The 21,156-nt window shown below is 50.0% G+C and overlaps 1 protein-coding gene across 1 annotated transcript; it reads right to left on the reverse strand.

Moving 5' to 3' along the window:
• Positions 1–1,679: 1,679 nt before the first annotated feature.
• Positions 1,680–16,548, reverse strand: LOC102461309 (killer cell lectin-like receptor subfamily B member 1B allele B). Its single transcript, XM_089770711.1, has 6 exons — positions 14,640–16,548; positions 12,671–12,769; positions 5,994–6,152; positions 5,506–5,657; positions 3,693–3,805; positions 1,680–2,561 (listed from the first exon to the last, which is right to left on the reverse strand). The coding sequence occupies exons 1-6, from the start codon at positions 14,710–14,712 to the stop codon at positions 2,438–2,440; spliced, it is 720 nt and encodes a 239-aa protein (XP_089626837.1). The 5' UTR covers positions 14,713–16,548; the 3' UTR covers positions 1,680–2,437.
• Positions 16,549–21,156: the final 4,608 nt, after the last annotated feature.

The raw sequence follows: 21,156 nt of genomic DNA on the forward strand, positions 1-21,156 counted from the left end.
CAAAATCTAGGTTGTTAAGATTTTGGGGGCAGTTTTATACCAAAGCCTGGTAGATAAGGCTTTGGGGTACACTTGCTGGCCCCCACTTCTGCATTTATCATGCCAGAGTGGGGAAGGAGCCATGACATATGTAACAGATAGTATATAAACTGCTTCATAATTGCTTGTATTCGAAGATCTGCCTAGGAAGGGGGGGGGAGCGTCCCCCTGCCCCATCCGAATCAGTTTTTCCCTTGCTGCAGCTCGTAATAAAATTGCCTCTGGCTACTTGCTGCTAAACACAACGCAGAGTGAAGGCTTGTTTTCTTCCACGGCCCTCAGGGTCAGGTTCCCTGTACGCTGAGCGCTTGGGAGGGCGCCTCAGAGAGATTCAAATGCTGCCCAGTTGATTGGCAGAGTACTCAGTGCCTGCAGCACATGTTTCTGTTGGTGGTGCACATAACAAAAAGTATTCTACACATGATGAGAAAAATTAGAGGAGATATTGGGCTGAACTGTGAATGCGTCTCCTCTTCCCCCAAGGCTCCACCCCCATCTTTCTCTCCCCCTGAGGCCCTGCCCCCAGGCCTGGGCAATGGTTAAGAGCCACCTACTTAGTCAGCTCACTGTGTGGACCACCAGACCCTCCAGTTGCCCACTGGGTGGAAGCTGAGGGACCTAAGAACAGCCCCTGGTCTGTGTTCCTGCCCCCTGGAGCCCATGGCAAGTGGAGGGTTCAGGGCTCCTCACAACAGCCTGGGCTCCCTTGATGGCTCTCATAAAAGTCAGGGGGTGAGGTCTCAGAGATGGAGGAGAAGGGAGTTGGGCTCCTCCCACCAACACAGCGACTGCGTCTTTCCCAAGGTGGGTTTATGATACCGATGGGTGAGCCACTGTAGAGGGGGGGAGCAGGCACCGTGGCTCAGTTGAGCTGCAGAAGGAGGAGGGGATGCCAGGAGTCGGCATGTGGCTTAGCTGGGCTGGGGAGGGGCCCGGAGCTGATGCACGGCTCAGTTGGGCAAGGGAAAGCCAGGAAGCCCGAAGGGCAGGGAAGATTTGGCAGGGTGGGTCTGGCAGCAGGGGGCCTGAAATGACTTCCCCTAGTCCACAAAAGTTCCTTTTCTGAGACTAGTCAGGACCCGAGGGTGCCGGACCAGGGAGGTCCAACCTGTACAGCCACACTATTGTGTATGTGTGCAAACACTTTGGCTCTGTCTACACTGCGTTGTTTTTTTTGCAGAAGAGGATATGCAAATAGCATGCTCATTTGCATATCTTCTTCCGATTCTCTTTGCGGAGAGGTTTTTGGGATAAAAAGCCCCATGTAGACAGGGCCATTTGTCGGGGGAAAAAAACCCCTCTTTTTCGCAAGCTCCGGTAAGCCTCGATTTTTGAGGAATAAGGGATCTTGTGAAACTGGTTTTTTTTTTTTTTACCACAAATGGCCCCGTCTACATGGGGCTTTTTATTGGCAAAACCTCTTCCACAAAGAGAATCGGAAGAAGATATACAAATGAGTGTTCCATTTGCATATCCTTTTCCACCAAAAAACCGCAGTGTAGACATAGCATGAGTGATAAGCTAGAACAATGCTTATGGGGTGTAAAGCAACTTTGTCTGCACTTCTGGGCACAACAGGGCCCTGATCTCTGGCAGAGGCTTTTATCTCCTTTTATTATATGAATAAATAAAAGCAGCACAACATTTTCACAGAAGTTTTATTTCCCCAAAGCCATGTCCAGGCCTCGCATCCCAGCCATGCAGCTGGGGTGTGCGACAGGGAAAAGGCACAGCAGCCCAGAAAGGGTTAACATGGCCGGGGTCAACGGGATAGAAAAGAAATGGGACTAAAGGGGGACAAGGAGGGGCTGGAAATGTAGAAGTTGCCCAGGAATGGGGGGCAGAGAGATGGGAGGGAATTGTGAAGGGAGTTGCTGAGAGTTAGTGGTGGAGGGACGGGGAGGTGAGCTCCAGGGATAGAAAGGCTGGTTCCCCCCTGTACCCGAGCCTGTTCCAGACCTCCAGGTCCTGCTCTGGCCCTCAACACCCTCCTCCCCGCCCCCTGCAGCCATGTGCCAATTATGCAGAGACTCATAATATTTCCATTTTGGGGGCACTAGCTCCCTGGCTTTGTCACCCCTGGGGAGACATGTGTGTCCCTCTTTATTCTGGGGGAGCGGGGGCTGGAGTGGGGAAAACCTATGATGGCCTGGTGCGGGGAAGGGGGCACTGGGTTTTCTTTCCTTCGGTGGCAAATAAAACCACTGACATCAAAAGTGGGGATAAACATCAGCCGGGGCTCTGGCCCCCTTAACTCTGGGGCTACTCTGGCTGATTCACACCGGGCGGGGAGCTGACCCCCAATGTGCCGCTGCCTGATGTACATTGGTCCATAGCCCTCTAACACCGCAGAAGTTTCAGAGTCCGAGGAGGCTTTTCCCCTCGGTCCTGTCACAGGCTAGAGCGGGAAGGCGGCTTTCTGACAGAGCCACTTTGATTCACTGCTGCAGGCTTCTAAATCAGTCTTAGTCCTTGTTAACACTCCACAGTTGTTCTGTTCAGCCGAATTTATCCCAGAGAACCTGCCGGATGAAGCAGAAAGTCGCTGTCAGTTTAGTGTGATCAAAGCGCCTGTCGCTGCTCTTCCTCATGGGACGTCAGCTTGTGGTTTTTTCTTTCCCCTCTGCATTTTTCTATGCACAGCCCCATTGTGAAAAATATGGAGGTCCACTGGGAAGCCTTGTCCAGGTTACCAAACCTCTATTACGGGTGTAACCCCTTGTCCAGCTTACTGACCCCCATCGCAGGTGTAGCTTTGTCTTCGGGCCACAAAAGTCAAACTGTTACCCACATTTATGGTGTGGCTCTCGCTCCATCTAGTGGCTGAATGAGAGCTGTTAAGAGTCTGCCACTGGCCTTAAATTAATCTAGCTGCCATCCTTTGAATTAGATCTAACAGGCAAGACATGTGCTTTTTAAGCACATAGGTCATGAGTTCAATCCCTACCTAGGAATGTTGCATCGTGCAGTCAATTCAAACACACACCCAGTGGATTCTAATAGATACAGGGAACTACAGGCCTTACCTAAGTCCCTGGAAAAATCACAGAGGGAATCCATTTTGAAGCACTTGGAAGAGGGGAAAGTGATCAGGAAGAGTCAACAATAAAGAGTCTTTATTAATGACCCGGATGAGGGGATGGATTGCACCCTCAGCAAGTTTGTGGATGACACTAAGCTAGGGAGAAAGGTGGATATGCTGGAGGTCAGGGATAGGGTCCAGAGTGACCTGGATGAGAATCAACAGGGCGCCCTTGTAGCCAAGAAGGCTAATGGCATATTAGGTTGCATTAGGAGGAGCATGGCCAGCAAATCTAGAGATGTGATTATTCCCCTTTATTCGGCTCTAAGCACTGGCACTTGAGTGCAACCTGGAGACAGATGCACAGCAAAGAAGACAGCTGGTCCCCGTCCCCATTCAAAATGCAAGGCTAAAGTGAGGAGCGGTTTGAGAAGCGGGCCTGTAAAGCAGACTTCGATGAGCAGGACAGCTGAGTCGCATGTGAAATCTTTTCCAGTGACCTACATTGTGATTCTCATCTACTAGGAAGCCCAGAGCAGCTGGTGGGGGGCACCCTGCAGGCCCTGACCCAGCAAATGACACGGCCAGGCCACTCCCACGCATGAAATAGTAACACTCAGGAGACACTCACAGTTTTTCTTGGACAGGGGCACCATCCAGCCAGGTCCACCTCCCCTGGGATGAGTTAAATGCTAATCCAATCCAAACAGGATCTACCTCTGGTAGGGCCGACTGCAGGTGACCCTGCAACAGAAGTACCTGCATGAAGGTTTGGCTCTAGACGTCTTTTATTTCTGCCCCAGTGTTAGCAGCACACAGTGTTAGACAGACCCCGAGATGCTCCAGTGCTGGAAAACCCTCCCAGCAATAATCCGACACCACACGCTGCGCTGGAGAAAGTCACTCGACTTCCGAGTCGCAGTTTCCCCTTCGTAAAGTGGGGATAATGCCCCGATGTTTGACTACCTGGTCATTTGGATTGTAAACTTTTTATCTCAAAGACCGTGTCTCCCAATGGGGGCAGCCAGCAACCCCTGGAATGAGGTCCCATCCTAACTGGGTCCACTAGTTGTGCTACCATCATATAAAATACATAATCATTATTATTGATTCAGAGGAGTAGCCGAGTCAGTCGGTAACCAGGAAAAACTTTAAAAACAACAAACAGACTAGTAGCACTTTAAAGACTAACACGAACATGTAGATGGTATTTTTGTTAGTCTTTAAAGTGCTACTAGACCATTGGTTGGTTTTTAAGTTTTTCATTATTATTGATGTGTAGGATTGTTATGTCATTACCACTAATCAGAGGTCTAGAATCGTAGCACGCTGGGCCTGGAAACAAAATGTCTGTAACTCACTTCCTGAGCTGGAACCATGTTCTCACCAGTTAGTTTATTATGGGGGTGCACAGCAGCTGCCTAAAGAGTTCCTGTTATCTGTGCTCTGGTAGAATTTAGGCACACAGGAAGTGCAGGACCCTGGCCATGTAGCTGTGTCCCTGTCTGCCATAGAGGCCAGCACTGTCTGATTCAGAAGAAGGTGTAAGTACCCCGCAGCCGCAGGTATAGAAGGATCTCACCCCCACGCTGGTTCCTAGTAGATTCTAGGTCTCCAACAGATCAGTGGCTTAAACTTCACAGTGGGAGATTGAATACTCTGTACAGAGCTCTGCTGACATGAACAGTGATAGCTCTGGATAAGCTTATGTAAGCGGGGTCAGGGTAAACTCTGTCCTGACATGTGGTGGTGTGTCTATGCAAACTGGGCTCAGCCCCTGAAGTCTCTTTGCACCACTTGCCACAGTTCACCACCAGATGTCAGGACAGAGTTTACCCTGACCCCGCTTACACTTATTATCTTCCTTATCGGCCGGTCTGGTTTGCAGTCTCGTTTTCTGAGCTCCTCTCACTTACCTGGGCCCTACTGTGCTAGGTCATGCAGTGGGACTCGAACTATGGGTTGGAGCCAGTGTTCCTTGCAAGCTGTGCCTTTGTGCAGCTGCTCGGGAGAAACTCAAATGCTGCCCCACTGATCAGCAGTCTTGGTTTTTCTACTGGTGCGACACATTTGCAGGTGTACATAAAAATGTATTCAGTGCATGGATGGGAAAAAAATCCCACAAGGATGGAAAAGATTAGAGAGAACATTGGTTGGGATCCCAAAGTGGGTTGTGACCTGATTAGATTCACTCGGGTCTGGGGTGAAGCCAAAATCTGAGGGCCGCCTCCCTTCTCCCACACTTGAAGGCTTCAGCCTGGGGTGGGGGTGGATTTGGGCTCCAGCTCTATCCCCACTCCTCCACCTGGGGTCATGGAGTAATTTTCAGTGTCAGAAGAAGGTTATGGGGCAACAGTTTGGGGATCCCTGTATAGAGACATGTAGCAGAGAACGGAGACACGAGGAATGGCTCTCTTTGTTCTCCAACACACAAAGCACGTTACCATGTGTTCCTGGTCCTGGATCACCAGCATTTGAGATCCCTTCTGTGCACAGTCATCCCGGCTCTTGCTCCAGGTGTTAGTCTCTTTTGACAGCCAGTAGCATGTGTCCCCACGCATCAGCCAGTCTTGGGGGCAGAGTTTGCACCTGGCACCTCGGCAGGGACAATGGAAAGAGGCGAAGGGCATTAATGGTTCTGACACTTTTCAACCCAGAGGGATTCTTTCCCTCCAGTCAGCTGCAGAGCCAGACAAATCTCTTGGAAGTAGACCCACAATTCCTTGAGCTGAAATGGGAACACAAGGAAGTCATGTTCTCTCGCTGCCCTTGTCTCTCCCACCACTGAACAGATGAGCATCGTTCACGCTGAACTATCGCATTAAATCAGCACAGTGCATGGAGAAGGGAGGGGGAAATGCCCCCTACCCTCCTATGCACAGCACGGCGGGGACAACAGCTGTGACGTGGGCAACCGTGAACTGAGGGTTACCTAGTTTTATCTTGGTCTGATTGCACAGGCTCTGCTTCAGATGAGAAACCAAGTCCTCCAGGCTGGCGTTGCATGCACTTCCATTACTGGTGCTCGGAGTCCCACCGTCACCCGTCTGGGCCATCCCCTTCTCCGCTTTACTCAGGAAGCCCTGCAAAACTTCAGAATAGAACTTGTGTGGGAAGGGTGGTCACTGCTTGTGGCTGAGGAGAGACGGCGTGCGGGGCGGCGATGGGCCAGTGGCTCCGGCCTGGGCGGCAGCTGGACATGCACTGACATAACGAAAGTCTTGTGGGAACACCACTGGAACGTGCTTAGTTCAAAACAGAAGCAGCAGAAGTCGATGAATCATAGAATCGTAGAATTCTAGGACTGGAAGGGACCTCGAGAGGTCGTGTCCAGTCCCCTGCCCTCATGGCAGGACCAAATACTGTCTAAACCATCCCTGATAGACATTTATCTAACCTACTCTGAAATATCTCCAGAGATGGAAATTCCACAACCACCCTGGGCAATTTATTCCAGTGTTTGACCACCCAGACAGTTAGGAACTTTTTCCTAATGTCCAACCCAAACCTCCCTTGTTTCAGTTTAAGCCCATTGCTTCTTGTTCTATTTTCAGAGGCCAAGATCCATACGTTTTCTCCCTCCTCCTTATGACGCCCTTTTAGATACCTGAAAACTGCTCTCATGTCCTCCCTTAAGCTTCTCTTTTCCAAACTAAACAAGCCCAATTCTTTCAGTCCTCCTTCATAGCTCATGTTCTCTAGACCTGTAATCATTCTTGTTGCTCTTCTCTGGACCCTCTCCAATTTCTCCACATCTTTCTTGAAATGCGGTGCCCAGGCACAGTACTACAATTAATCTGAGTTCAAGTGGGCACCAATGTTTACTAAGCAGATTGTAGCATCTTCCATTCCGAAATAACGAGGCCCACCCGAAGAGGACAAGGTCAATTTCATTATTGTCTGGAGCAAACCGAACGGAGCTCGATTGAGCTTAGCTATGCTGAGTCTGGAAGTGTTCACACAGCGAAGAGAAGAAAAATGACATCGCCTTCTGACTAGAGAAGAGGGCTCAGCAGTGACTCAAACACAAAGGGGATTTGTTTCCTTCCTGTACCACAGGCTTCTGTTCCCCCTGTAAAGATCTCGAGGCTTCAGTTTCCCCTGTGAAAAACCAAGCTGGTGGTAGCCACACTGACTCAGAGAAGTGGAAAGAATTAAAGAGCCTCAATAATGGGAAACACAATGTCAGTCTGCATCTGTAACTCACACACCTTCTGGGTGGGGTTCACTGTCCCACTTAGATCACTTACAGTGAGGCCACATCTATATGGGCCAAAGATCAATTTTTTGGGGTTCGTTTTAGTGGGTCTAGTAAAGACCCTCTAAATGGAATGCTGATGGTGCCCCCATCAGCACCAGTACTCCTTGATTTGTGAGGAGTTAGGGAAGCTGTCAAACCTCCTGCTGTAGAGACGGCAACAAGCTTTGCTTAAGGTATGTCGACTCCAGTTACATTATTTACATAGCTGGAATTGCGTATCTTAAGCCAACCATCTGGGCATAATATAGAGTTGGCCAAAGAATGAGTGAGCTCTACAGCCTTAGCTGAGAGCCAGCTGGCTTTTAGCTCAAGCTGGAGAGACCCAAGCACTAAGCTCCAGAGGTCTCTGATTCAATTCCACCTGTCAGCACAAAGAGCTTTTATCCAGGGTTAGAAACTGTTCTAGTTAAAGAACTCAAACTCCCTAGTGTAGATACAGTGAGGCTGGTATCAAAGTGCATAGCTTGTCCCTGTAAATTTATAGGAGATTGAGTAAGAAGAGGATGGGAGAGAAAGAAAGCTTGTTGAAAAATGGGGAAAAAAACTCCATCAAAGTTTGGTTTCTTCAGGTTTCTAAATGAAAAAAATTGTCATTTTTGAATGTTTTCCATGAAAATGTTTGCTTTTCAAATTTTTCATTCCCTGTTCCATTTTTTGTTTTTATTTTTTTCCTCCTTCCCCCATTTGCCTTTCCTCTTGTTTTGCCACTGAATGCGAGGGAAGGAACGATAGCCCAGGTTTTCTCATTTTTCCTTTGGCCACTCTGCAAGTGTTCAGAAGCTGCAATGTGGAAATAAATGAAAAATGGAAGAAAAAACCCCAAACAAACCTTCAACACCCCGGGCCTCTATTTGAGATTGAATGGAAAAAGAAAGAGAAAGAGGAAAGATGGGAAAATCACCATAAAAATGATAAATGTCAAAAGTAAAAAAAATATATCTGCAAAATTTCATGAAAAAAATCAGCAAATGGATAAATGATAAAAGAATAAAGAGAGGGATGAGGGGAAAAAACAAAGAACCCAAACATAGAGAGGAAAAAAGGATATTTTGGGGTGTTTTTTTTTCAATTTTGTCAAAAAGTGTTTCAAAAAAGGAAAAAAAACTATGTTTGAATAAAATCCTTTTGATATAAAAAAAGTTTTGATCTGCTTCCTTCTTTATAGAAGACCAGGTGTGATTCATACATCTACCCCTCAGCTGTGCCTGGGTGAGTAACACTTTGCTATCCTGTTGGGGCTGAGGAAGTATCATGCAGTTTAAATGGCAGACATGTGACAGCTGAACAAGAAAACATTTGTGTTTCGGTAGCACTCAGATTGGCACTGCATGGTGCCCAGCTGTGCAGACAAACGCCCAGCAGTAAAAAGACCAGACAAAGGGAGGATGGGTGGGGAAGAGAGGCAGAAAAAAGGGAAATGAGTTGCTCGAGATCACACAGTCAAGGGGAAACTGAGGCACGGGGAGGGCCGGCATTCGATTAATCCGTGTTAGCCATGGAATGGGCAACTGACCTACTGCCTCAGCTGGCCAGGAGGGCTTGCTACGTAGCCAAAAGCCACCAGGCAGGGGCTCTGGCGCTGTGCTCCGTAGCAGACATGTCGTGGTAATTAACCCAGGAGAAGCCGCGGCTAATCAAGGTATCATGCTAGGCCCTGCTAGCGTGGTGAAGCACGGAGACAGGGCACCAGATTGAGACATTACGGGAATTCATGGGCACACAAGGCCGGGCAGCATCATGAATATTCATTCTAATGCCCAGCCCTCCATGTCCAAATCTAACTTCCTTACCCTCATAATATTGGGGTGCTCTTTCCCTAGGCGGGTGGGGAAGCGCTGGAATGGGTTCCCTAAGGAGGGGGTGGAGTCTCCATCCCTAGAGGTGTTTAACTCCTGGCTTGACCAAGCCCTGGCTGGGATGATTTGATTGGGTTGGTCCTGCTTTGGGCAGGGGGCTGGACTCGGTGCCTCTTGAGGTCTCTGCCAGCCCTAGGGGGCTCTATCACTTAGCCTCTTCGTGCCACTGACCTCATTCCCACGTACGTCCCCCATTGCTCGAGCAGGTGAGTGGTGAGACAGCTGCCCAGGATCCTGTCCTAAAATATCTCCACCCCGGTATCACTTCAGTGTTGCGTTCCAGCCCCTGCTGTTGTGCAAGCTAGTCCCAGTTCCCCTTTCATCTAGGCCAAGGGTTTCCCAAATTATGCTTCGAGGAACCCCGGGGTTCCGCGAAAAAATTCTACTCCCCCGCCCCCTGCAGAGCCCGTAGGCAGCTCCCATTGGAGCTGTGCCGGTGGGCCTGGGCTTCTGGCGGCGTGCGGCTCTGGCCGCTCCACCACCCTCGACACCACCCAAGACACGTAAGCGTCACCTCCATACCCAGAGCCCGCACCTAAATCCCGCACATTCACCCCCTTCTCCCTACCAAGACCCTGTATTCCCAGCATGCTCTGACACCCTGCCCCAAGACTCCTCCTGTACCCTCCCTCCTGTTCAGACACCCTGCCCCAAGACCCCTCCTTTACCCTTCCTCCTGGCCTGACACCCTGCCCCAAGACCCCTCCACTACCTTTCCTCCTGGCCTGACACCCTGCCCCAAGACCCCTCCACTACCTTTCCTCCTGGCCTGACACCCTGCCCCAAGACCCCTCCACTACCTTCCCTCCTGGCCTGACACCCTGCCCCAAGACCCCTCCTCTACCTTCCCTCCTGGCCAGACACCCTGCCCCAAGACCCCTCCTCTACCTTCCCTCCTGGCCAGACACCCTGCCCCAAGACCCCTCCTCTACCTTCCCTCCTGGCCAGACACCCTGCCCCAAGACCCCTCCTCTACCCTCCCTCCTGGCCAGACACCCTGCCCTGAGACCCCTCCTTTACCCTTCCTCCTGGCCTGACACCCTGCCCCAAGACCCCTCCACTACCTTTCCTCCTGGCCTGACACCCTGCCCCAAGACCCCTCCTCTACCTTCCCTCCTGGCCAGACACCCTGCCCCAAGACCCCTCCTCTACCTTCCCTCCTGGCCAGACACCCTGCCCCAAGACCCCTCCTCTACCTTCCCTCCTGGCCTGACACCCTGCCCCAAGACCCCTCCTCTACCTTCCCTCCTGGCCTGACACCCTGTCCCAAGACCCCTCCTGTACCTTCCCTCCTGGCCAGACACCCTGCCCCAAGACCCCTCCACTACCTTCCCTCCTGGCCTGACACCCTGCCCCAAGACCCCTCCTCTACCTTCCCTCCTGGCCTGACACCCTGCCCCAAGACCCCTCCACTACCTTCCCTCCTGGCCAGACACCCTGCCCCAAGACCCCTCCTCTACCTTCCCTCCTGGCCAGACACCCTGCCCCAAGACCCCTCCTCTACCTTCCCTCCTGGCCAGACACCCTGCCCCAAGACCCCTCCTCTACCTTCCCTCCTGGCCTGACACCCTGCCCCAAGACCCCTCCACTACCTTCCCTCCTGGCCAGACACCCTGCCCCAAGACCCCTCCTATACCTTCCCTCCTGGCCTGACACCCTGTCCCAAGACCCCTCCTGTACCTTCCCTCCTGGCCAGACACCCTGCCCCAAGACCCCTCCACTACCTTCCCTCCTGGCCAGACACCCTGCCCCAAGACCCCTCCTCTACCTTCCCTCCTGGCCTGACACCCTGCCCCAAGACCCCTCCTCTACCTTCCCTCCTGGCCTGACACCCTGCCCCAAGACCCCTCCTCTACCTTCCCTCCTGGCCAGACACCCTGCCCCAAGACCCCTCCTCTACCTTCCCTCCTGGCCTGACACCCTGCCCCAAGACCCCTCCCCTACCTTCCCTCCTGGCCTGACACCCTGCCCCAAGACCCCTCCTCTACCTTCCCTCCTGGCCAGACACCCTGCCCCAAGACCCCTCTTCTACCTTCCCTCCTGGCCAGACACCCTGCCCCAAGACCCCTCCTCTACCTTCCCTCCTGGCCAGACACCCTGCCCCAAGACCCCTCCTCTACCTTCCCTCCTGGCCTGACACCCTGCCCCAAGACCCCTCCTCTACCTTCCCTCCTGGCCAGACACCCTGCCCCAAGACCCCTCTTCTACCTTCCCTCCTGGCCAGACACCCTGCCCCAAGACCCCTCCTCTACCTTCCCTCCTGGCCAGACACCCTGCCCCAAGACCCCTCCTCTACCTTCCCTCCTGGCCTGACACCCTGCCCCAAGACCCCTCCTCTACCTTCCCTCCTGGCCTGACACCCTGCCCCAAGACCCCTCCTCTACCTTCCCTCCTGGCCAGACACCCTGCCCCAAGACCCCTCCTCTACCTTCCCTCCTGGCCAGACACCCTACCCCAAGACCTCTCCTCTACCTTCCCTCCTGGCCCACATTTGACACATTTTTCCCCTGGCTATCCTAGGCCCGGCTGGTGCACCACTGTATTAGGGGGTTCCTTGAAATTCTTTCGAGTTTAAGAGGGTTCTGTGGCCAAATAAAATTGGGAAACACTGATCTATGCCAAGGGCTGCAGGCCAGCTCTACTGGACTGATGCTAACCTACCGAACACCCCTTACATCCGTGGGCACTGGACGGCATCGGCAGGGGCAGGCTGTGCCTCTCCAAACAGCACCGCATGACCCTGTTCTGCTCAGCACCATGGTTCCCTCCGGCTTGCCCCAGTGGGCCCTAGCCCCATCAGGCTGATGCTTTTCTGGGAAGCTTGAAAGGGCTGGAGATTGGGTGGCAGGAACATGGGGTGACCCACGGCTGGGGGAACAGGGCCCATGCTTTTGGTAATCTGGGGCTGGGGTGGGGAACATGCATCACCCATCCAATGCTCTGAGGTTGGAGGAGCCCACCAACCCCCCACCAACCCCAGGTGGTGTTCCAGGATTGGGTGGGGGGGAGGTGCTCCAGGGGTGAGGGTTGATGGCTGCGGGTCAGGACCAGGGTTCCCTGTAAGCCGGGTGCTTGTGTGGCCACTCGGGAGAGATTCCAATGCTGCCCAGCTGATCAGCAGAGCGCTCCCAGCTAGGTTTGTGCTTCTACTGGTGGTGCACATCCGCACATGCCTCTGTGCACATAAAATTTATTCTGCACATGGCTAGACAAAAATCTGCACACACATGGAAAAAAATAAAGGGAACATTGGTTGGGACCTTCTGGACTTCCACGGTGAGGACAGGGGGTCCAGGAGAGGTGGGGCTTCAAGCAGAAGGGATGGGCCAGGCCAGGGGCTAGCCTCCCAAACTCTGTGATTCACCCATCACCCATGCCCCTGTCTGACTGGGGACAGGCCTTTAGGTTCCTTGCATTGCTGGTGAATGTAATAAAAATCGAAGCTAGCTCTCTGGGTGACAGCCACTGAATAAACGTCTCCGAGACACTTACCCCAAACACCGAGCCCTGCAACCGTCACCAGCAGGAGGAGGAGCCCGGCGCTTCCCGCCTTCAGAGCGACCCCGTGCCAGCGCGGGCAGGGCGGGGACTCTAGGAGATGGGATTAAAAATGAGGAACTGGGGGGGTTGTCTGGTTGTTGTGTCTTCTAAGAGCTCACACTCAGGTGACACTCCTGGCTCTCATGGTGTTTACGTAGTCCCATTAATTGCAGTTTCAATTACCCATGCAGAATAGTGTCTTTATGACTCCCCTATGGTATATTTAGTACCCCATCAACTCCACCCCAAGCAGCTTCATTTTCTCATTCACCTGTTACGTCTCATCCAGTGTTATCGCTTGTCAATTCCCCTCCCGCCGCATTTTACAGATGAAGAAACTGAGGCAGAGACTGAGGAAGGGTAAAGTTTTTGCAGGCTCTCATGTGGCTTTGGAGTCTAAGTCCCATGGACTTTCAAAGTGAGCTAGGAGCTGAAGCCTTATTGTAATCAACAGGGCTGTGTCTACACTGGCCACTTATTCCGGAAAATCAGCCGCTTTTCCGGAATAACTTGCCAGCTGTCTATACTTGCCCCTTGAATTTCCGGAAAAGCACTGACGATCTAATGTAAAATGATCAGTGTTTTTCCGGAAAAACGATGCTGCTCCCATTCAGGCAAAAGTCCTTTTCCGGAAAACTGTTCCGGAAAAGGGCCAGTGTAGACAGCACAGTAGTGTTTTCCGCCAAAAAGCCCCGATCGCAAAAATGACAATCGGGGCTTTTTTGCGGAAAAGCGCGTCTACATTGACACGGACTCTTTTCTGAAAAAAAGAGCTTTTCTGGAAAAGCATCCTGCCAATGTAGACGCTCTTTTTCCAGAAATAATTATAAGTCACTTTGGAAAATGTGATGTATTGGCATTTTTGAAAACTTTGCCACACACACCTTGCACAGGTTTCACAGGGGGTGTGTGTGGGGGGGAGGGGATCTAGTCTCAAGTCTCACTCCAGGATCTTAGGCACCAGACCAGCTTTCCTTTCGGAAACTACATCAGGCCAACAACTCCATAGTCAGGTTTTCCAAACCCAAACAATACAGTTTGCCCCATTTCTCTAGATCGCTTCAATTTGTGATTGCAGGAAAACACCACAGATCAAACAGAGACTGCCCATGAGAGACAAACAGCAAACCTGCCAGCAGCCTGCTCATCAACTGGGGGAAGTTTTCAAAAGTGCCTAAGAGAGACGGGCATCTCTACCGAATTAAAAGGCACTATATTTAACCGTTTGGAATGGAAATCCATCAACCATATGAAAAAACTTGCATAGATCCAGGCAGACATCATCTTTCTATCCAAGTGCAAAAAAGACATTGTATATGTGTTCATTTTTTTTTATGGTATCCCTTTGGTATGTATGGTCATGCCAATTTTCTTCCACAATTTGATCTGAGGAAGTGGGTCTGGCCCATGAAAGCTCATCACCTAATAAACCATCTTGTTAGTCTTTAAAGTGCTGCATAGTCCTGTCTTTTGAATTAAAAATCAGTGAGACTTTGGTCTCTACGGGCCAAAGGTATTTAGAAGCCTTGTGGGATATTCACAAGCAGCTTTTGCTTTTAAGACCCAGTGAAATTAAAGGGCGGGAAGAGTCTGGGTGTTTTAGAAAATCCCCATAGACAGCTAAATAGCTTTAAAAATCCATCCCAATGCCCCTTCAGCCCTTTTGCTGTCCTGTATCCTTCCCAGATGCATGCAAAAGAAGCCCAGAACATATCGTTACGAGAATCGACTCTAATTTGCTATGAAGCTGCCAGTGCTTCTTCCATCAATGTGCTCCATCAAAGCCTCCACAAGAGGCTACTCCGACACAGGTCCCGAGTCAGACTTGAAATGTCTCTCTACATTCCCTGGGATCCCAGCTGAAACCCTCACAAAATTGGCAGCAAACTAGGCAACCCCTCTCCCCTCCCCCTCCACTTACTGTGCGCATTAGAGGAAGGTGGTCCCCTGCCTTCAGCAAGAGTTAAATCAGCATAGATCACATCCCCAGCCATGGCATGTACCAGGGCAGGCGAAACCACCCAGCCAATGGTGTTGTGCAAGGACAACGGACTATTTATATATGAGCTAAGTCAGTCAGTCAGCATCAGGAAGTAGCGTCATTCAAGGGGCTGCTGAATTTCTTCCCTATTGCTGCTCTGTGGTCTTCCCTCATAAATTAACCTTGTTGGCTGAGTGTTCTCAAGCCAAGGGAACTTCACATGCTACACACCCAGAAGACTTTGGGAACTGGGGTTCTGATGAGCACACGGATGTATTTGCCGGTCCTGCCCCAAACTGTGCGGGCAGAAGCAGGGCCGAATGGTCAACGGCCAAAAAATCAGGTGGGTCCATCAAGTTTTCAGCGGGGAGTGATGTCAGCAAGGGACGGCCATCTTGAATCTAGAAATGGCCGCCTACCCGTTTGCCCCACAGTTTTGGGAGCCTTGTGTAATGCCAAGCAACCTGGGGCCACTGGGTTGCTCCCGCATGAGCGAAAAGCCCGCTGGCTCTCAGTGAAGGCTCTAAAGCAGACTTGTTGTTTTCTATATAAGTGGTCTCCGGGCCACTAGATGGGACAGTGAAGGACAGTAAGAGACTGCACATTCTTCCACAGTGAGTCATGCCTCGCCTTCCCCTCCTCATCCTGGTAGTGTTGCAGTGCTCAGGGAAACTGAGGCACGCACACACACACACAGAGGTACTATAGAACAGCACCGGACAGTGGAAGCACACACAACACAACAAAGCAAACAGAGTGAATACAGTGAGTACAAGAGTGAATACAATCCCCAGGACGTCACAGTGGGTTACACTGGCCCAGATGTGTATCAATGGAAGAACATTGGTGGCTTTGCCTTTCCCAATGAGTAATAGATTCTGTGACCTCTGTATACCTCAATGCCCCCATCACTATAGTATCTGAGCTCCTTACTGTCCTTCTGAAATAGGGCTGTACCGTGAACCCATTACACAGATGGGAAACTGAGGCCAAATGACTTGCCATAGCAGAGAAAAGCCTTGGACTCTGGTTATCCAAGTTTGAAGCTCACGCAGACCGTCTTTCCTCAGAACAGGTTACAAACCTCTTGATGAATTGTTGGCCAGTTGGTTGCAAAAACAGACAAAGAACAAAACAGGAGCTGAGTTTTTCATTCATGGCCGCAAAGCTAGCTTGAACTTCAACTCAGCTATCGACCGGATATCTGTGGGTTTGACCTTCTCTGATAAGAAGATAGGAAACAATATATTTTAGACGTTGTTTTTCCTACAAATGCTTTAACAGAACTAAATAATCTTAGTAGCAAAACCAGCAAAATCAGATGAAGAAAGCGAGAATACGGCACTTCTTTTAGCCTGAGTGGTTACCCTATATTCAAGACTTTGAAGGTTGTTTCCGTTAAAAGAGACTGATGAAGAGTGAGGGATGTCTTTGATTCAGACCTCTGTATTTACACAGATTAGACATGATACTTGTTTTCCCAGAACACAGCAAGAATTTACTGCCCAGATCCAAGCCTCTTTTTCAGCATCTGCCCCAAAATGCTCTCACTTTGCTTGTTTTCAGGGACACATTTCCAGTCCAGTCTGGCTGTCTGCTTGGATTTATGGCTGCTTCTTTCTGCATATTTCTCCTGGACACATCTCTCTATCAGCCAACATTCGGTGAATCCCGTCTACACACATAGCTCAGTTTAGGAGAGGCCATGCATGCAGTCTGTGTTTTCGGTAGTGGCTTCCACTGTTTCAGGCTATGTCTAGATAGAAGGCTTCTTTCGGAAAAAGCTTTTCCGGAAGAGATCTTCCAAAAAAACTTCTTCCCAAAGGCTATGTCTAGACTGCGAGCCTCTTTCGAAAGAGAGCGTCTCGACTGCATGCGGAACTTTCGAAAGAGCAAGCCGCTTTTTCGAAAGAAAGCACCCAGCGTGTCTGGATGCTCTCTTTCGAAGAAACCCTATTTACATTCAAGAACGCCTTCTTTCGAAAGAAGCACTTTCGAAAGAAGGCGTTCTTCCTCGTGAAATGAGGTTTACCGCCGTCGAAAGAAAAGCCGCGTTCTTTCGATTTAATTTTGAAAGAACGCGGCTGCAGTCTAGACGCAGGTGAAGTTTTTTCGGAAAAAGGCTACTTTTCCCGAAAAAACCCCTGAGTCTGGACACAGCCAAAGAGAGCATCCACACTGTCAAAGTGCATCGAAAAAGCAATCTGCTTTTTTGACAGAGAGCGTCCACACTCAATGGACGCTCTCTCGCATGTCAACTGTGATTACTATGGACACCTGTGCTTTTTTCCCACACATGCCTTTTTATGAAAGAGCTCTTTCTCAAAAAGGCTTCTTCCTCATAGAAAGAGGTTTACCAATGTCAGAAAAACCTCTCTGTTCCTTCCATTTTTTTTTAAATACAGTGATTGCAGTGTGGACGTAAGCAAAGTTTTTTCGGAAAAAAACCGCATTTTTCTGAAAAAATCTTACTTGTGTAGACATACCCTCAGCTACCTCATTCCAAGAAGAAGCTTAGTTGCTTTTTACTTTTATTCTGAATGAAGGATGCCCACTAATTTCAACGAGGTTGCATCCACCCACCCTCCAGACAATATCCAATGGCTGGAAGTTGAAACAGTACAAATTCAGACGGAAAATAAGGTATGTTATTTTAACACTGGATCAGTTTATCAAGGGGCCGTGGTGGATTCTCCATCGTTGGTGATTTTTTAAATCAAGATTGGAATTATTTTGAGGGAGTCCTATGGCCTGAAAGATGTAGGATGTCAGACTGGACCATCCTAATGGTCCACTCTGCTCTGATCATCTCTGAATCTCTAACATTTTAGAAACTCGGCACTGCCAGCTTATGAAGTAACGATGCAATATTTAGTGTGCTTCATGAAGCCCCGACACCAGTAGTCATGTTACTCCTTAAGACCATCATCTCCCTTTTGAAAAAAAATATATATAGCAAGTCCGTAGCCCTTACGTATGGAGAGAAAAACTTGGAGACCCCTAAATGCTCCAAGATAAATAGCCAGAAGGGAAAAAAAACCAGATCGACACGTTATTGTGTTTTTTTTAATTCTTCCCCTCTCAGTGCCATCTAGGTCACGCACAGGTCATCTTTTGGTCTGTGCTTCTGCTTCTACAGTGCCTGGCCCAACCACTCCTCCTCCATGACTGAGGTGGGGGGGGGGGGGCGGGAGGAGAGGGAGTATGCCTACCCAGCAAACCAAAAAAACACCAGTGAGTTGCAGAGCCCAACTCAAGATAGAATCCAGGCTCCAGGACTCCAGCTTGTTCCATCCTGAGTCCCCAAATCCACCAGGCTATTTTTAGCCCCCTATCTAGTACACCATGAGCCCTGGCTCTGAGACTCACAGTTCTGGGTCTTTTTTTTCTTTTCTTTTTTTCAGTGTAGACGCTTCGGGGGGGGAAGGGGGGTTCCGTAAAACACCTAATATTCAGTGACCAACACAACAGTGTGTCATCCATGACTGGGGCGTCCAGATGCCAGCACTTGATAGCCTCTATGTGGATAAGTCTCTGTAATATTTGCATATACCCATGTATCATTCTCCTATAGATTTTATATATATATATAACTTGTTCTTTTAGATATATCTTTGTGTTAAGCTTTCTTATAGAATCCTTGTATTAAGAGAAACCTTGTATCCAGTCTTTTCCAAATATATATATATATATATATACAGGGCTCCACAAGCGGCGGCAAGCCCCCTGAGACCTGCTTGCCAGCCGCACGGTTTCATGCATTTCTGTGCTCTGCACATGCGCAAATCGTTCTTTGCATGCGCAGATCGCTCTGCGCCGGCTCTTCCGGGTTGTAATCTACTCGCTTGACAATTAGGGCAATCTACTCACCCGTGGTGAGTTGATTTTAGTCCGGCATGGCGCCACAGCGTGATAAGCGCATGCTCAGTGTGGTCTGCGCATGCGCAGCGTGCCAAACCGCGTGGCTGGCGAGCGAGGCTCGCTGCCGCTTGTCAAGCCATATATATATAGTAGTCTGTCGTGTCCAACGATGACGTCTTGAACTTGCATAGGCTCATCGGTTGTGGACTCGCATGTGGCTAAGGAATCCAAGCCTTGAACGGCATTGTCGTTCACAGTGGGGGCCAGGGAATTGTCCCGGCTCTGTTGGTGTGGTTGCTACTGTAGCTTTTCTCCTCTCAGGAGCATCAATCTTTTCCATAGAAACTTTGTATCATGCTCTTTATACTATAGGTCTTAGGAATAGTTAAGGTAAAGAAAAATGTCTTTTGAGATCTCTCCCCTTCCCTTGATTGTCCTGTTGAAAGGAATGAGGTGTGAATGGAGAATGAAAGGTGAGCAACTCCAGCAGCAGTTGCAAGGGTGGAGAGAGGCTGGGAGCCAGATGTAAGACAAGACCTGTGAAGTGAGCTCATTGAAAGGAAGACTTGGGAGTGGAGCAGCAAGTGCCTGCCCTTGAAAGAACTCTCTTTGAAGCATTACAAAGGCGAGGTGATGACTAAGTGGCTGCAAAAGAGGGATAAATAGGAGGCATCTTGCAGAGGGACCCCAGGTTTTTCATCTTGTCAACATCGGAGCATCAATCCAGATTGGCAGAAGCCCGGCTCCCCCCCACCCCCAATCTAGCTCACCTGGCCAGTGCAGTTAGGAAAGCAACTATTGGTAACAACAAGACGGAGTGTGCTTGTGTGTGTGTGAGAGAGTGCATGAGTGTAATATATCATATGCATATGATAAAGTATTGATTGATCTATGTATGTTCAATAAATGTGGCGTGTTGCCTTATCCCCCTGAAAAAGATCCCGGGTGCTTCTCTTAGGCACAACATCTAGACCAAACCAGTCAGGATCACCCATCAAGAGGCTCTAAAATCTACCAGTAGATCCTGATCTACTGACTGGTGACCACAGTGGTCATGCAATCTACGCATCTGACACGCCACAGGAGAGCAGCAGATGATGCCTGACCCAGGAGGTAGCATTCAGTTCATCCACAAACCCAGCTTAGATTCCTCTGTGCCTGACTGACAAAGCTGCATCCAGTCTTTGAGGAAGCCAAAACCATTTCACGTCCTCACCTTTCAGGCTCTCTGTGGCCTGGGCCCAGGATCTCCACCTGCGTGTAAGCCTCTGGGGTGAAAACCCTCTGGGATAACTTTGGTCCCAGTCAGATTCTAAAAGAAGGAGAAAGCTCTTCTGCACAAGAGATAAAACTTTCTCCAGGCTGCAGTGAATTCTCCCAGGGACTACAGATCCTTCCAATCCACTTCCCCTTCTGCCGCAAGGTCGAGGAGTACAGGCAGTCCCCGGGTTACATGGATCCGACTTACATGGGATCCCTACTTACAAACGGGGTGAGGCAACCCCGCACTAGCTGCTTCCCCCAGCAGACCAGGGAGACGCGAAGCTAGGGCCCCCCCCCCCAGCAGACCAGGGAGACGCGAAGCTAGCGCCCCCGCCCAGCAGACCAGGGAGACGCGAAGCTAGCGCCCCCCCCAGCAGACCAGGGAGACGCGGAGCGGCTTTTCTCAGCAGACCCCTCAGCTTGAGAATAAAGGACTGAGGGAAGTGAGGTGTGGGAGAATAAAACTGAGCTCTGGAGAAATGTTTGGCTAGAGTTTCCCCTACAACATGTACCAGTTCCGACTTACATACAAATTCAACTTAAGAACAAACCTACAGTCCCTATCTTGTACATAACCCGGGGACTGCCTGTACTTCTTTGGCCAGCGTAATCTAATTTAAATACATGACTCCACTGCACACACTTTCCCCCCTAGGGACATGGCAAGAGAAAAAACATGTGTGGGACGATAATCTCATTGCTTAATTTGTGACTGGGAAGAGCTCCGATATCAAGGTGGTGAGCGTGGTAGAAGAAGCTATATAGAAGAGATCAGAATTTCTAGTCCCATAGAGACATAGGCCTGGAAGGGACCTCGAGAGGTCACCAAGTCCAGTCCCTGCCTGCACAACAGGACCAAGCACCATCTAGATCATCCCTGGTAGGTGTCTATCCAACCTGCTCTTAAATTTCTCCAGTGGTGGAAACTCCACAACCTTCCTTGGCAATTTATTCCAGTGTTTGACAGTTACAAAGTTTTTCTGAATGTCCAACTTAAACCTCCATTGCTGCAATTTAAGCCCATTGCTTTTTGTCCTATCATCAGAGGTTAAGATCTACAATTTATCTCCTTTTTCCTTGTAACACCATTTTAGGTACTTGAAAGCTGCTATCATGTACCCTCTCAGACACTGCAGGTTGTTTTTTTTGAAAGATGGCTGTTTTTCCGAAAAAACTTCACTTGGGTCCACACTGCAAGGCTGCATCTAGAGTGGCAAGTTTTTGCGCAAAAAGCGGCCACTTTTGTGCAAAATCTTGTTGCCTGTCTACACTGGCTGCGAGTATTTGCGCAAGAACACTGACGTTGTAATGTACAAAATCAGTGCTTCATGCG

This window comes from Pelodiscus sinensis, chromosome 19, assembly GCF_052426305.1.
Source record: "Pelodiscus sinensis isolate ZL-2025 chromosome 19, ASM5242630v1, whole genome shotgun sequence".
NCBI classification, from domain to species: domain Eukaryota; kingdom Metazoa; phylum Chordata; order Testudines; family Trionychidae; genus Pelodiscus; species Pelodiscus sinensis.